The sequence below is a fragment of the Magnolia sinica genome, chromosome 5 (assembly GCF_029962835.1).
Source record: "Magnolia sinica isolate HGM2019 chromosome 5, MsV1, whole genome shotgun sequence".
Taxonomy (NCBI): Eukaryota; Viridiplantae; Streptophyta; class Magnoliopsida; order Magnoliales; family Magnoliaceae; genus Magnolia; species Magnolia sinica.
The window spans coordinates 63945860-63962977 of NC_080577.1; the positions used below are offsets into that span (position 1 = coordinate 63945860).

General features: G+C 39.6%; 1 protein-coding gene across 3 annotated transcripts in view; it reads left to right on the forward strand.

Moving 5' to 3' along the window:
- Window positions 1-242: 242 nt before the first annotated feature.
- LOC131246093 (uncharacterized) overlaps window positions 243-17118 on the forward strand; it is a 42644-nt gene continuing 25768 nt past the window's right edge. The window contains exons 1-4 of one of the 3 annotated variants that reach the window (XM_058245959.1): window positions 243-408; window positions 7590-7776; window positions 7930-8041; window positions 8166-8330. In XM_058245959.1, the coding sequence (XP_058101942.1) occupies window positions 7739-7776; window positions 7930-8041; window positions 8166-8330 (315 nt within the window). In that variant the 5' untranslated portion in view covers window positions 243-408; window positions 7590-7738. The other 2 variants (XM_058245961.1, XM_058245960.1) reach the window with 2 other exon arrangements.

Here is a 17118-nt window from a genome sequence, read left to right on the forward strand (position 1 = left end):
TAGACAAAGCCGTTAAAGGCCAGATGGACGGTTCACGTTTGGAATGCAAAGAAGCCGACAACAGTCGTTAGTCCCAAATCGATGGCTCACGTTTATAGCCGTCAGAGGAGGGCATTTTGGTCTTCAAAAATGCAATTTGTGCGTGTAGTGCGTGTAGGCCTAACAGTTCCACCGAAACAAAGACCAAGCTCCTTATACGCCAACCTTTTCTCAGTTTCTCCTTTCTCTCCTTAAACCCACCAACCAATAAATAAATAAATAAAAGCACCAAGCTCTCTCTCTCTCTCTCTCTCTCTCGCTCTCTCCAATCGACGTTCTTTCCATCTCTTGTTCGACGAAACCGTTTAGCTGCTTTAAGATTAAGAAGAATAAGTCGAAGAAGAAGAAAATCGGGTTTGGCCTTCCTTGGTGCGTTTTTCTCTCCTCTCTCCAATCGACGTTCTTTCCATCTCTTGTTCGACGAAACCGTTTAGCTGCTTTAAGATTAAGAAGAATAAGTCGAAGAAGAAGAAAATCGGGTTTGGCCTTCCTTGGTGCGTTTTTCTCTCCTCTCTCTCTCTCTCTCTCTCTCTCTCTCTCTGAGCTTCATTTTTGGGTTCGGGCTTTTCATTTTGGGAGCACTAATCAATGATCCAAACCGCTGATTTGTCTGGTCCAATACTGGAGAGCTCCTTGATCCAGATCTTTGGGCCACTATATTTAGACACGGGATACTGGTGGCCGAGATAATCTAATATGGTATATTTTGGGGAAAGCTACAGGTGGCCACTGTCAGCTGATCCTAACCATTTGGTTAGAACAGATGACCCGACCTGTTTGGCACAGCTGGTTCACGATCCATCCATGGTGTGGCCAAACAGATGACTTCTTTGCTGTACAGACGGTGGTGGTTCTTCTCATATCATTTACTTCTCTGGTTTCTCCCCTTTGCACATGAATTCCAGATCCTCTACCTTTGAATGTTTTCATAATCCAATTTACTGTAATGATCAAAACCTTTTTTTACTATTGCTTTTCGATGCTTCCTATACATACATTAAGAAATTGTACAATTCAACTCAAATTAAACTTTGCAACTCTACTCGAATTAAACTGTCTGAAACTAGACCATGGAACCACTTCAGATGGGTAATAAATCAAAAGAGTTGACTAACTGGAGGACCATTAAAATGGGAGAAATAGTAAATTATCCTATATTAACAATCAAATGTCCACTAAACAGAGGCTATGAATAGTACAATCTACCTGATTTTGGAATTATAATCTACCTATGGTTTAACCCACCATTTGGACAGTTTGGTTTGAATTATTCTAAATCATGTGTACAATTGTCAAATGCAATTCTGATGACCAGCACACTGGCAAAGGAAAAATAAAAAATAAAAATCCCAATGTTATACTATTAACAAAGGAAATTATAGTTGTGCTTCTAGTGTTTGTTTGGAATTACACTTGTGTACCTACAGCTTTCCTACTAGCGCTAAGCACTGGTCATTGCCTTTAGATTTCAATTTCAATTTTGCATCATGGCTTTCAATATCCGTTATGTTACAGCCATATCAGCCATTACGTAATGTTATAGGTCAACCTTGTTAAATGTTACAGGTTGAACTGGTCTGTTACGGAGGAAAAAAGAAAAGAAAAGAAAAGAAAAAAACAGGCTATATTGGCTGATATAGGCCTACATGCCCCATTTATTGGCACCAATACATGGCCATTACAGCCAACACGGGCCAATATGGCCAAAAAGGCCACATTTCGAAACTTCTATTTTCAAATTTCCTCTCGTTTTTCCAAAATTTTCTTCATTTCAACCAAGAAGGAAGCTTTCAAACTAATGTTAGACTAGAAAAAGGCCTATTTTGAGGATAAAAAATAAGATTTGACCGGTACTTAATGGATCAAAGTGGAATGGACCATTCTGGGAAATATTTGAAGAGGTACACTATCAACATTTTCCCATTTTCTTGTATTTATTCATATGTAATGGACCCTAATCCACCAAATCAGGTCGAATTTGTGTTCAATTAGGACGCATGGTTGACTTTCAGCAAAATCATGTTTAATTTGTGTTCAATTAGGACGCATGGTTGACTTCAGCAAGTTAAGCTGACAGAAAGCATTCTTATCAAAGAATGGTTTGATACACTATCGAATACATGCTGAAAACACCTAAAACAGGCGGATTATAAGATTATACATTTCCTTATTTTCCCATTATTTTTTCAAGATTCTTTTGTGTGCAAAAAATAAAATAAAAATAAAAAAAATAACGGCTGATATTGGTCCAATACAGTTTGATATGTCCCATATCATATCATTCTTGGGCCTGGCCTATGCATCCCACTGATACAAGTATCTTTTTAAAAAAAATCATTAATGGGATTTCATTAAATAAAATCCGAAGATCAAGAAGGACCAGCAAAAATCTGGAAAAGAGGACAAAGGAAACATAGAAGAGGAGATCGAGACGCCCAATCAAACGAACTATTTAACCAGGGAGTACTAGAGCTCGAAACATGCATTAAATGCCAAGCCCTCCCTGACTGCACAATTGCCAACCCCTGAACTTAAAATACAAAGCTGCCAATCTAAAATTGACCCTCTAATCTTCTCTAAGAGAGCTATTGAAGAAATTTGGATATCCTTGAATATCCTGTTGTTCCATTCTTTCCAGTTTTCCCAATTAATAGCGAAAGGGACCAAGTTTCATAAGATCTGGTGGTCGATGACGGGCTGGAGCACCAACTGATGAATTCCTCTTCTAGTGTCATATGCCTCATCTGGGAGATTTTGAATTCCTTGATAATGGAGTTGCAAGAAATGCAATCTGGCAAGGCAGGCTGATGGGCAGCACTTTCATCATTCGACTTGCACATGATGCATCTCTTTCGAATTCTCATATCTCTCCTTTGCAGCTTATCTATTGTCAGAATCTTTGGTTAATAGCTAGCCACAAGAACATGGAAACTTTATGAGGGAATATCATTTTCCATCATAGGTGGCGAACTTTTATTTGGTGCTGCTGCTCGAGCAGCAAAACAGGGATCTAATGTAAAACTTCCTTGATCTCTCCTCTCCCATTTTCAGATTCTTTCGTCCCTTCCCCATCATGGACTGAAAGTCATCCATTTCCTGTCCTTTAAGTCCTAAGAACAATGTTCAAGTTATATATATATATATATATGCATGCTCACGTGCTCTCTCTCTCTCTCTCTCTCTCTCTCTATATATATATATATATATATAGATAGATATATAGATAGATATATAGATAGATAGATAGATAGAGAGAGAGAGAGAGGATCCTATCCAAGCTTCTTGTTAATTTTAGAGAAAAAAAAATATCTCCTTTGTCTATCTCTTGTCAATGCATCCATTGATTCTATCTATGATTGCACCAATCTATTTAACCTAGGAAATCTGACAACGAGACGACTATTATCAATCCATTCACTCTCCCAGAAAAACTATGGATCCTCCACTGTTGATGGAAATTTTGAATCATTTGACAAGGGTCTTCCCCCACGGTTTTGAAGGGTCCCCCGTTCCACAATATCCTTCCATATCTTGTATGACATGGTCCTCCTCTGAATTCAAGGTCCCACCCCATATTTGCTGCGCTGTATTTTTCAAGATGATTTTATGCCATAAAGCTTCTGTTTCTCTCCCAAATTGCTACCAACATTTACTTAGCAAACTTCTGTACTTCTCTCGAATCTTTTGATTCCAAGCCCCCTATCTTCCTTAGCCTTCTTAACTTATTCCCATCTCACCAAGTGGAGACTCTTTTTATCTGAAACGTCTCACCAAAGAGATTGCGTCTGGTTCTTCTTGATTCTGGCTGCTACCATTGCTGGAATTTTGAATAAATATGGGAGTCAACTGGCGGGTAGGTGAGGGTCAACTTAATGAGATTGATTATCCCCCTCAGAGATAGGTATTGCTGTTTCCAAGAGGCGAGCCTTTTTGTCTATTCTTTCGATAACCAGGCCCCAGATAGAGGTATGAGATCCACTCGATCCAATGGAAGCCTCAAATATGACATCAGAAGGTCTTGAACTTTACAAGCTCCCTTCTCCGCAAGGATTTTAAGCCTGTTTTTGCTAATACTGCTCCTGGCTATAGAACTTTTGCTCAAATTTACTTTGAGCCCTGCCACTGCCTCAAAGCATCGCAGGATAAGCTTGACATTCTTTACTTCTCTAGCCAAAGCATTGCGGAACACGATCACATCGTCTACGAACTGTAAATGGGCATCGATAGGCTTCCTATCTTAAATTCATGAAGAAGTCCCTAGCTTTTCCTTCTCGCAAACAAACCACTCAGACCCTCTCACACTGGAACAATTATTCAAAGCCTTATTTTGCATCTAGTTAAAAGTTCCATGCGAAAACAAAGTTGTAGGGTTCTTGACCCAAAGCCCTATTTTGCATCTAGTCAAAAGTTCCATGCAAAAAAAAGTTGTAGGGTTCTTGACCCAACGCCTTATTTTACATTTTGGTGGGCGCCTTCTGGTCAAGCTGTTGCTTATTAGAATCGGAAAGCTGATTGGGTGTGAACTAGCAGTGCATTAATGGCACGAGAGAAAAGAGGCAGGAACGGTCACACCTGATAAAAAAACAGGTGACCAGGCTCTCATCAGCATATCAGAGAAGATCTTTTTGGGATGAATAAGATGGAATTTTATTCAATGAAACAGAAATATACAGCAAGAGAGAATCAAAAGAATTGAGTGACTCTTGGCCCTTGAAAGAATATAAACAGTAACATGAAGCTTTTTTTTTTTTTTGAAGCAATATATTTTTTTAAAGAACTGATTGAAAAAATACAACAGTGACATGAATTTGCACAATACCCACAGAAAACATAGAAAAATCAAATGCCCACAAAAAATCACACTCTCCTATCAATAAATAGTAAGGAGTTTGTTCTGATAATTCTGCAATTAGCAAGCTGGTCAGCCATGGAGTTGGTTTCTCTCAAAACATGCTCAAAGGAGACTGGTTTGCCACTGCATAGATCGTTAGTTTCCTCAATGATATCTGTGACCTTCCAAAGGCATTCTTCACCTCTTGCCCACTAGTTCGCATTTAGAGTCGCCTTTGAATATAATAAGGAAGAAATTGAACTGAACAACCACTTTGACTACCCGACGCAAAGCCTCTACTATAGAAAATTTTGAATATGAAATACCAAGGTAAATAGAAAACTCCACAATGCTATCATAGATCACTCCCCCTGCGCCCACCAACCTAGGATTTCCCAAAGAGCTACCAACAGAATTTACCTTAAAATTACGTAGGGGAAGGGGAGACCACAACGCTATGGGCTTCAATCTTTTCCATTTGCGACTAGCTCGCATAGAAGCTTGACAATGGAATCCTACCAAATCTAGGTTGGCCCTAGCCCAAAAGATAAAGAGCTTGATAATCCTATCCACAGTTCTGTGAACAGAAGAAGAGGATTCTTTGAAGATCCTGGAATTTCTTTCCATCCAAAGAGATCACAAGATAGAAACTTGTATTCCATAGTAAATTCCTGATAGAGTCCAAGCCTCCACTAACCAGCTATCAATCAAGTCAAGAACCGTTTGAGGAAAAGCCAAATGCATACCAAACATAGAACTGCAACACACTTCCCACAACAAAAGTGTAGTGAATCAATAGATGGTTCGCAATCTCTTCTTCAGCTTAGCATAGAGAGCATCTATTTACCTCTCTCTCTCTCTCTCTCTCTCTCTCTCTCTCTCTCTCTCTCTCTCTCTCTCTCTCTCTCTCTCTCTCTCTCTCTAAAAAAAGGAGCATCTATTCACCAAAATCATTCTCCTATTTTTCAAACACTCAATCGTTAGGATCTAGTCTGAGAACAACAACAACACAGACGGAAAAAGAAGAAGAAAGGATCTTGTATAAGAAAGTGGATCACATTAAAGTTGATATCTTCATAGGAGCAGTGTTTTCAGTATCCTGCGATATCACCCATATATCCCACAATATATCTTTTATCCCAGCCGGGCGATACGAAACCCAGCTTTAATATCGTACCAATGCCTTTAGCTCCATCAATGGGAGTTATACACCAACGGTTTCTCATTTGGTGTACATGATCATTCTCCTTTGGTTATATGCAGTTTTATTTTATCCTAATTTATAGTCGCAGACATTCTGTTGTACTTTGGATCTAGAATGTACCACTTCCCAACTGAAATCTCTGTTTACCTATGTTTTCTGGAAAGTTAGTTTTGGAACACACACACACACACACACACACATATATATGTATGTATGTGTATATGTATATCAGTGTATTAAATAGCGTGGTAGCATAGCGTGTAGCGTACGCTACGTAGCGTAGCGTACAAAAAACGCTATGTAGCGTGCGGAATAGCGTAAATACGCAGTAGCGTGCGCTACCAGGGCTGTAGCGTGCGCTACACATTAGTAGCGTTTAGCGTATATAGCGTACGCCTCAAGACTACTGTAAGAATTTTAAAATAACAGTCATTTTAGTTAAAAACTTGTTTTTAAATGGTGGTGATTGGCTATCTTTCCTTTTGAGTAGGTGGTGTTAGACTAATATTATAAGACTTTTTTAAAAAACTTAAAACAATCGTATCAGGGCTTTTGAACAGCCTTATTGCGGTGCCGCAGCAGCCGCAGGTTCCTCATTTTTGAAGCTTTGATTCCAAGATTTCGAAGAGCCCTTTCTCAAATCTGATTTTTGGAATTCAATCGGAATTACAAGAGCATCATCTTGCTGGAATTTCAGAAGCATTGAAGCCCAAACAAGTGAGAAATCGCGTATCCCTCTTTTCGCAGCCGCGCGGACACGTAACTCCCAAAAATCAATTTTCAGTTGATTGAATCTCTATTCAAGGTATGTTTTAGCCCTTTAATAATTGTTAATGAGTTTTATTTTTATTTATACTGAAATGTTGTGTTATTTTTTCATTTTTTTTCAATTTTTTTTCTTTTTATGGGGGCTGTGGTGTCTATGGCATGGATTTGACTCATCCAACCATCACGTGGGACACATGCGTGGGGTCCACTGTAGTGTTCTATGCCACGGCCCACGTGTGGGGGTCCTCTGTGGTGTTTTATGCCATGACCCACATGCGCGGCCATGGCCCACATGCGTGGGGTCCACTGTGGTGTGTGTATGGCATGGCCCACATGCGTGGGGACCATTGTGGTGTGTGAATGGCATGGCCCACATGTGTGTGGTCCACTGCTGTGTGTGTATGGCATGGCCCACATGCGCGGGTCCACTATGGTGTGTGTATGGCATGGCCCACATGCGTGGGGTCCACTGTAATGCATGTTTATTTTTTTGAAGAATGTGACTTTTATATAATTTGCTTTTTTCTTACTATTTAATATTTATCATATTTTTCTTTTCTTTTTTTATTAAAAAATAGAAGTATTGTGTAGCTTATGCTACACGCTACGCTATTTCGCTACACGCTACGGAGGGTTGAACGCTACGCAACACGCTACCGCTATTTAAAACACTGATGTATATGTATATGTGTATGGGGTAGGTTTTAAGATTTTTAATGGTTCACATCATGTTCTATTGTGTTTCAGGTCATTCCTTCTATCCTTATTGTATCAGTTGCCATGAGGGCATGCATCTCTTTTCTCAAGTGTTTATGACAACGAACGATTTGAAAAATGTGGAGCAGCTCAAACCTTCAAGATCACAGCTGTTGTTGTGAAGTAAGAGTTGGAAAATCATGACCAAAATGGGGAGCCTTGGCCGAAGGTTTAGAAATTCTGGGTTCTGTTAGGATCTACCATTTTCTTGATAAGATTTGGTTATATAACTTTTGTAATATTTTATTGAGCACGGTCCTTACTGGTAAAAGCATTCGTTTTTTCTTTTTCTTTTGTTAATTTTTTAAACTCTACCTATTGTGGGTTGCAGCGGATTTCTAAGAAAACCAAACGAGACTATGAGGCTTGTTATATCAACTGTAGTTGGAGTTGTGTTAGGTTTCTTGATAGGCATTTCATTCCCGACAGTTTCCTTAACAAGGGTATGTCAGTTCTACATTCATCTGTCTAATGTTTATAGGTATTTCCACTTCCTTATTCATCGTCTATGCTCTTTCATTAGGGAATGCATTTATTAATTGGTTGGGTCTTGGCTTAATTTGGCAGTTCAACTTCCCATCCAGCCTTTTCCCTTCCATTGACCTGACATACATTGAAGATAAGAACTCAGGCCGTTCAACCCAAGCATTATTAAACCATGCTTTCACTTCTGCAAAAGGTCGCAATCAAAACAGCTCAACCCAAATTCCTAATGTGAACAATACTACAAAGGTACTCCCTTTTGTTGGTCTTAAATGAGTTGCAGTATCTGAGTTTCGAACTGTGTAACTTTATCAAATGCTTATTTGCATAGCCTTTGTAACTTGCTTCGATAAACAGAGAAATGGCTTGTGCATTGCATTTCTGCATGTATCCATACAGCTCTACATGTATGTTTCTAAGGAGTTAGGATGCTTGAGTGCAAATGGGAACTTGATATTTCTCTATAATAGCTCACTACACTGGAAGCTGACTTTTAGGATGTGCAGGTACATTGCAGATTATGTAATAAGTTGTATTTATTTTCAATGTTCATGCAGTTTCTGGTTAGAGTAAGAGTGAATTTGATTAATGCTTACTAGTAAACCCTTCATGTTCTATTGACCATGTGATAAAAGTATTGCTTTGGTAAGCTTATTCAGCAGATGTAAATGAGGGCTAATTCATCTTCCTCCTCTTCCCTTATTTTTCTATTGTCCTCATTTTTCACACACACACACACACACACACATGTTTCATGCTTTTTCCTACCTTCCCAATTTTTTCTCTGCTTATAAGGGCCTCTTTGAGAGCAATGCTAGAAAAGAAGAGATTTTGTTTTCATTGATTCTTTTTCTTTCAGTGAAAATAAGTGGAATGAAAGGTGCTTTCTACTGTTTGAGAGGACACAAGATTTTTATTTTTTTTTTTCTGGAAAGTAAACACCCTTTTTCCATATATGTTAATTGGGAACAAGAGTGCAGCTGAGGAATACACAATAGCCAGAGCTAGCCTGTCAGTTGCCAATCCAGCCTAGTCGGTAATCGGTATAAGAGTATGCAGTTAAGGAGATTAGTTTGAGCAAATGTGAACTCTATGAGAAGGAATGTCTCACTAAACTGAAGAATATTCTTTACAAGATGGAAATATGATGGAGTTGGCTTTTGCATGAATTGACAACTTAATGCTCACTATATAACTCAAGTTAGGTTGAACAAGAGAGAGATGTTGTGAAGCGGTAATTATACCGTGATATGCTCAAATGAATCAAGAAAAGGGTCATTGTCATAGAGGGAAGGCTTAAGAAATGCATTAGTTAGGGGTTTGCAATCAATCATAAAACGGGAGACTACTGACCCTGATGAAAGATTGGTAGCCTTTACAGAAAATGGTGGAGATAACCTAAGGCCTTCATTGGGAAATGACTAACAAGAAGAACATGCTAGAATGGGATAGAACTTCCTAGGCATGTTTGCTCTGAGACAAAACTAATCCCGAGGAAACATTGGTAGCTTTCATGGAAAATGGTGGAAATGGCTAACAAGCAGGAAAACAAGGGAAGGAAGAGAGAACTTAGATGTCCCGCCCCAAATTCGGAACCGGGGAAGTACCACTTCCCAAGTCCCGAACTCAGGTCGGAGAACTTCCTCGCCACTTACCGGACTTGGTGAACAATTAGCGAACTTACCGAACAAGAAACCCAACTCATGGCGGAGATTTTTTTATTTTTTATTTTTTGAACGGTTAATCTGTTTAGGCGGTTACACATTTTGTTCATGGTATCAACGCATATCGAAGAGACGAACCTGTTCGACATGTCACACATAATATGGTGCACCAGCTCAACAGTAATGAAGGAAACAATAGCAAACTCCAACAGCTCTTGTATGCATCCTGAAAAAGTGTAAGTCATACGTATGAGCAAACCACAGCTCGTGAGTCTACTACTTGCCAGGAGTAAAATACGTCTTATTAGGGTGCTCCCGTAAAGACATCCAAAACAATTATAAGCATGTTATCAACCAATCATATTATCATAGGTAAGCAGGTTATCAATCAATCATGTCATACAACTACACATGTTATCATAAACATGACATCAATAATAGGCATGTCACTCAATAAGCGACCATGAATCATTAAAATAAATAATAATCATGAATAAGATAATCAAATTTCATTTTCTACTATATGACATACGATGGAAGGGCAATGACAGAGCTGGCGTGTGGAGTCGAGATGATAGTACGTGGTATCGTAAGCTGTGGTGTCCATCACAAGGGACTTCTATCCAAACCAATCTCATAGCTAAATTTGGATAGCTAGACTTAATGTGGTAAACTCCTGATCTCAGGTTGGTCGTGTACCCAATCGAAATCATGGCTATAGCGAAGGTTCACAAAATAATTTAGTTGCGCACCACTAGCCGAAGTAGATAATGAATGAATGAATTCAGATGCTGAGCACGCAACTCCTACTCAGTAAGTCCATATATAACTCCCACAACGCTTCCGATGTGGGAAAATGTTCTGCCTCACTGTATGCACAGTAGCCTGCCATCACAGTAGCTTGCCAACCACTGGTAGCTCGCCCAGGCCCTTAGGCCCCACCCACATCAACGTCCGCCCACGTGTGCAATAGTGACGGGGCGCCACAATATCAGAGTAATGCGGAAAATGCTGGCAAGTCCATAAATGCTATCAGCCGTACCAAGACTATGCGATGCAAAGCATGAATGTTGTCGGCCATACCAAGGCTATGTGATGCAAGGCATGAATGTTGTCGGTCATATCAAGGCTATGCGATGCAAGGCTTACATAGTCAAATGTCATATGTAAGATGCAATGTAAGCACACTAGTCCTCAGCTGGATCAACATACCAGTACAGTTCATCTCTGGACAATCACCGGGGTCTAGTACACTCAATATCAGCTTGCCGCCCCATCTAAGCGCACAACTGGGTAAGTGGAAGAGACATCACTATCCGCCTGCCAATATCGGGCCTGACTCGTTGATAACAGACCCATTCCTAAAGCTAGATCAGACTCAGCCTAGTCATTGCCCCCTCACTCGGGCGAGTAAAGCCACACTCCCTTCCGATTGACCATGACACAGTGGGAAGCGCGGCCAACTGGTATTCGGCCCTCATGCGCTCATGCATCCACTTAGTCTAGACATTGGAGTATCTTCCTGGTACCGTAAGGGTTTGGGGACTTTCATCCCAGGACATCTATGGTGCCCCCATGCTAGAACAAGTATTTCCGGTATCCAATCCTGTCATCCACGCTATGCCTGCGGAGGCTACAGCCCCGATGTCGCTAGGGCGTACAGTATTCATGTCACACAAATGTGAGATACATGAGTCACACTATCCAGTCATGCATCAATTCTGTGCGTACCGCGCGCTCATGTGGGGCAACTCCGTCTATCAGGGAGTCCCATGAACAATCTGCTTCATGGCATATGCTTTGATCAGTCACTCCTCATAACAAGCATGCAAATGATATGTATGGGCATGTATCATGATGCTATACTAAGCATATTCTCAGTGTGTCCTACTAGACTAGGTACACTAGCATGATTATCAGATATCAACAATAATCGGCCTAAACACAAGAATAGCTAATGTGACGTGAGGGTCCATATATTTAAGTGTCTTCAATAGCACACTGAGGCCCTATACCTCTTGTGAATACTTAATAAATGGCCACCATGGCTCCTATAACACGCACATACATAAAGTGCATAGGTTATGGTGGTACACAAGTTCTAACATGTATCATCATTATCATAGACATCATTCAACATCAAATTTATCCCCGTAACATATATCATGCAATCATGTGCATAGAGTACATAGCATATAGGGATTCACATGCATCATCAATATCATGGCCATTGTCCAATACATCATTATACATGCCCTAGGCATTAGTTGTCTATCATGCATAAGGTTATCCTTACGTCCACCAACATCATTTATTTATCATTATCCACGCATCAAGTAAAATATGGTTATCTTATCCACATTATCATCACGACAATCAATACGTGCATTATTATCACTTGGATATCAAGCATGATAGTCAACTAACATGTTTTGTCATCATGCATATATATATATAAAATATCATCATCATTACCATGAGGACCATTTTCACTTCATGATTAACATAAACAATGTCATAAGTGTTATAAATAATTACTCATCCATCATCAATGCATATGCTCTAATTCACCATCCATTAAATCATATCTATCATTTCAATCAACAACTCACAATCATCATTATCATGTTACCATACATGTATCATCATCTCACCCATCACTAAATGCGTCCTACCTAGTGTGACTTCCACACTGGACTTGAATTACATGCAAGGCATGGGGTCATATAGGTCAAGTGTGAGTCCCACTTAGTGAACCAATAGGCCAACCCAAGGGCATAAATGTCCAACCACAATGCTTTCAATGGTGTGGATCTAGTTTCACAACTAAGTGGGCCCCACACATTCCACCAACTAGAAATAATGCACAATCTCAAACATAAAAGATAACATGCTAACATCTTTCATGTCATATATCATATTGGGCCCACTAGCCACATACATAACAAACCAAGAAAAGCCCAATTATCCAGTTTATGCATTGTAAAATAGGTCTCTCAAAGCGTGGTCCACTTGACTAGAGGTAGTATGAAAGACACGCTCCCCCAGTAGGCAATGGGCCTGCCCAACAGGCTCAAGGAAGGTTACCATTGTGGGTTTCTCATTCCCCAACGATTTCTCTTAGTGTTGGGCCCACTTGGGCCTTAGGGTTGCATCATTTAGATGGGCCCAAGGCCACCTATGTCTTAAGAGAACATTTGGACAACAAGATCTGTCCACTAAATATTTTACAAGTTATACAACACCCATTTACAAAACATGTCAGGTGGACCTCATTACATGAAAGGTAAGGCCCATACAAGATAGCCCATACTAGATGGCCCACTTAAGGTTTTTAAGCCCAACAATATCTGAGAGTTATATTTCAGACTTCAGATGCTGCATTAAATGCTTTGGGAAGGTGGTGGACCATACTGACGTGGCCCCACATAAATTTTACATCAAACAGAGTTTTGCGCAAATGTTGGTTTCTGGCCATCTTCAATTCAGAATTATGATCATATGGGACCCACATATGGTGAAAGGAGGGATCCATCTAGTAGCTCTATGTAGGGGCTTTAAAAGATTTAAGGCAAACCTCATTGGTTTGGTGTATACAATTTACGGTGATATCCCAAATATGGGTACTTGGAGGAAATGTGTAGGAAACACAGTACAGAATTAGTTTTGGCCCGATCTTGAGTGCGTCCCATGATCACAGGGGACCACCTTTAAATGTCCCATCAGGTTTCCTTGGTTGTACTATATATGTACTTCAAAAACTATAAGCTGGGACCAACTGGTTGTGTGCACGTAATATTTGGTATAGGGCCAAACATAAGTACTTTGATTTTCTGCACAACCATGCCTGATCACATTTTGGGATCCACTCCCTGATCATGTGGGGTCTGATTTAGCCCGAGTAAAATATTATTTATCCATTCATTGGTATAGGTTAAAGGTTCTAAGTGGTGGTTTACTCATATCTCCAACGTGTGGTCCACTACAGAGGCCCAAAGTTGGTACAAAACACAAATAATCAGACAATTTCAGCAATGGGGTCTGTCACAACTTAGGGCCCAATTTCCAAACACTTAGGGATCATTCCTGACAAAAGGTGGGACATCCCAGCTCACTTATATAAGGATTAAACATCCCCCAAAGTGGGACCCTTAACTATAGAGTGTGGGGCCCACTACAAGGTGTCAAAGGGGCTTACATCAATACAATCAAGTACTTGTAAAATTTCAGCAAACAGAAAGTGCGAAGGAAATGAAATAGATCCAATGGCAAGTGGGGCCCACATGCTAGCAAATCATAGATAAGAGACGTAAAAATATACATGGGTTTCCAGATTGGATGAACTAATAAAATGCATAAATCACAAGCAATCCCACACCCAAGTGGGTAAATGAGAGGATAATTGTTATGTATAACATAGATCCAACATATTCATCAAGTAGCACATGAAATATATTTTGACGAAATCTCTATAATCAAATTCTCTGTTGGAAGATCTGATCCAATGGATGGTTTAGGAACAAGTCATTCAGGCCGCTTATAGGTTTCCAACCATACAGAGCCTTGGATCCATCTGGAACACATATAGAAATTCAAGATTTGTCCTTACAGAGGTATCTATCGGTCAAGAATTTTTTAAATTTTATCATGAAAGAATCTGACCATAGGGATCATACATATAATTATTAACTATCTCAAGTAAGTTAAAAACAAATATCAAATGCATCTGACCGTTGGAATCACGGATATCGACCACACAAGAATGGTCATAACAAGACCCCAAATACATCTTTCGTATACAGCCAAGATCTCAGCCGTCCGAACTCCAAGTGAGGATTATTATATACCGTTGGAAAGCTGGTTCGATTTTCTACGAATCCAACGAAACATATATTTTTAATACATTCATTAAAAGAGTTAAAAATGGGTCCATTTTAGGCAAATCGGAATCTTGCATGTGCTGCTGGACAACAGCCAAGTAAACTTGATATTACAGATGATTGGACCGTTGGATGGCTACGAAATTTGGTCCAAAGTTAGTTCATATTATTCCCAAGTTTCAACTCTGATCTTAGCGTGGTCGATTTTATATGATTTTTAGAACTTGTTGTCCAGATATGAAAATTAAAAATAAAATAAAAATGGATTACATGTGAAGGGTGTGGATATAATGTTCATCATGGTGGACCATACTGACATGGGCCACTTTGTTGACAACCATAGCAATAAATATATGCACACAAGAACTCCACACTAGTGGGCCCACACATATCAAGAAAATAAAAAGAGGAAGAAAGAGGAGGATGAGGAGGATGGGAGGAGGGGTGTAGACTTACCTCAATGGATGGATGGTTGGATGATGATGTGTGGTCCACTCCCTCTTTGATCAATGGTGGGCCACACCTTGGCCCCACTCTCTTTTAAAATCTCAGAATTTTTCTAAGTATAGGAAAAGAATAACTGTAAGAGAGCTCCTAGTCTTATATAGGGAATTGGGGGTTAAGGTGGCAAGATGATATGGAAAGTTTATGGGATCTTATTGATGCTAAAAGTGAGGTGGAAGGTGATATATGGTATGGGTAGTGGATGGATGAGGTGGATGGTACTAAGCATGCATCGGCCAAGGTGAAAAAAATCTAGACATGCATTGGCTAATGGATGCGTAAGGGTTATGGGTTGTAGGTGATGCATGATGGATGATGGAGTGTTGTAATTGGTTGTTTGAAGTGATGTGACACAAATCAAGACATGCATTGGATGCATGTAAACCATGATTAATTTCTAAGGCATAGGGAGAGAGCTAATGATGAGTTTTGGGATAGAATCCAATTTTGTCTTATAGTGTTTGTGATGCGGACACAAGTGCATTCAAGGTGTACCAACGAAGAAAGCGCCAACCACAAGTGCCGTCCTTGTGGATAGGCGACTATTGAGGAGCTGAAGACCTTTCACATGTGATTGGACATATAGAAGACCCCACTTAGGGAAGACACATGTGAAGGAAGATTGGAGAAAGAAAACCGAGCGCCCAAACTTTCCCATACTTATGTTATTTGCGCGTTTTTGACTTAGTTAGGGGTTTTTTAGTAATTTTATATCTTTATTTGCTTATCCTAGGGGTATTTTAGTAATTTTATGTCTTTATTTGCTTATTTAAGTGGGGTAAAGCCCTAAACTCGAATTTCAACTATTGATTAATGAAAAGCAAACCCTTTAGTTGCCTCCTTCCTCTCTTCTCTCTAATGGTGCTTCTTCTCTCCCCTTGATCTTCTTCTTCTAATTTCTTCTTGTGTCCCTCCAACTTCTTCAAGGTAATAATTTTCTTCCTTTTATTTTCCAGTTTTGGTTAATCCTTCTTCGATCAAAATCTTGAGAACCGATCTAAACCCTAAATCACCAAATTCTCAAATCCCTAATCCGAGAAACTTCTTGGTTCTTCGGACTAGTGATCTTCATTGATCGATTGGGTGTGACCATGCAAGATCAGGAGGTCTCATCCCTCGCTGGATCCAACCTAAGTAGTAATTGAATTCCATAACCCATGGTTGTAGTGATGGCCCGATCCATTGCATGTTTCAATTTGACGCCGGACAGCCCTAATTATGATGCATGCTCATGGAGATAATTAAACAGCGGAAATAAAGGAATAAATGATCTAAAATTCTAACAGTAATCATCATAATTGAGAAAATCATAAAGGAAACATGCAATGGATCGGGCCATCACTACAACCATGAGTTATGGAATTCAATTACTACTTAGGTTGGATCCGGCGAGGGATGAGACCTCCCGATCTTGCATGGTCACACCCAATCGATCAATGAAGATCACTAGTCCGAAGAACCAAGAAGTTTCTCGGATTAGGGATTTGAGAATTTGGTGATTTAAGGTTTAGATTGGTTCTCAAGATTTTGATCGAAGAAGGATTAGCCAAAACTGGAAAATAAAAGGAAGAAAATTATTACCTTGAAGAAGTTGGAGAGACACAAGAAGAAATTAGAAGAAGAAGATCAATGGGAGAGAAGAAGCACCATTAGAGAGAAGAGAGGGAGGCAACCAAAGGGTTTGCTTTTCATTAATCAATAGTTGAAATTCGAGTTTAGGGCTTTACCCCACTTAAATAAGCAAATAAAGACATAAAATTACTAAAATACCCCTAGGATAAGCAAATAAAGATATAAAATTACTAAAAGACCCCTAACTAAGTCAAAAACGTGCAAATAACATAAGTATGGGAAAGTTTGGGCGCTCGGTCTTCTTTCTCCAATCTTCCTTCACATGTGTCTTCCCTAAGTGAGGTCTTCTATATGTCCAATCACATGTGAAAGGTCTTCAGCTCCTCAATAGTCGCCTATCCACAAGGACGGTACTTG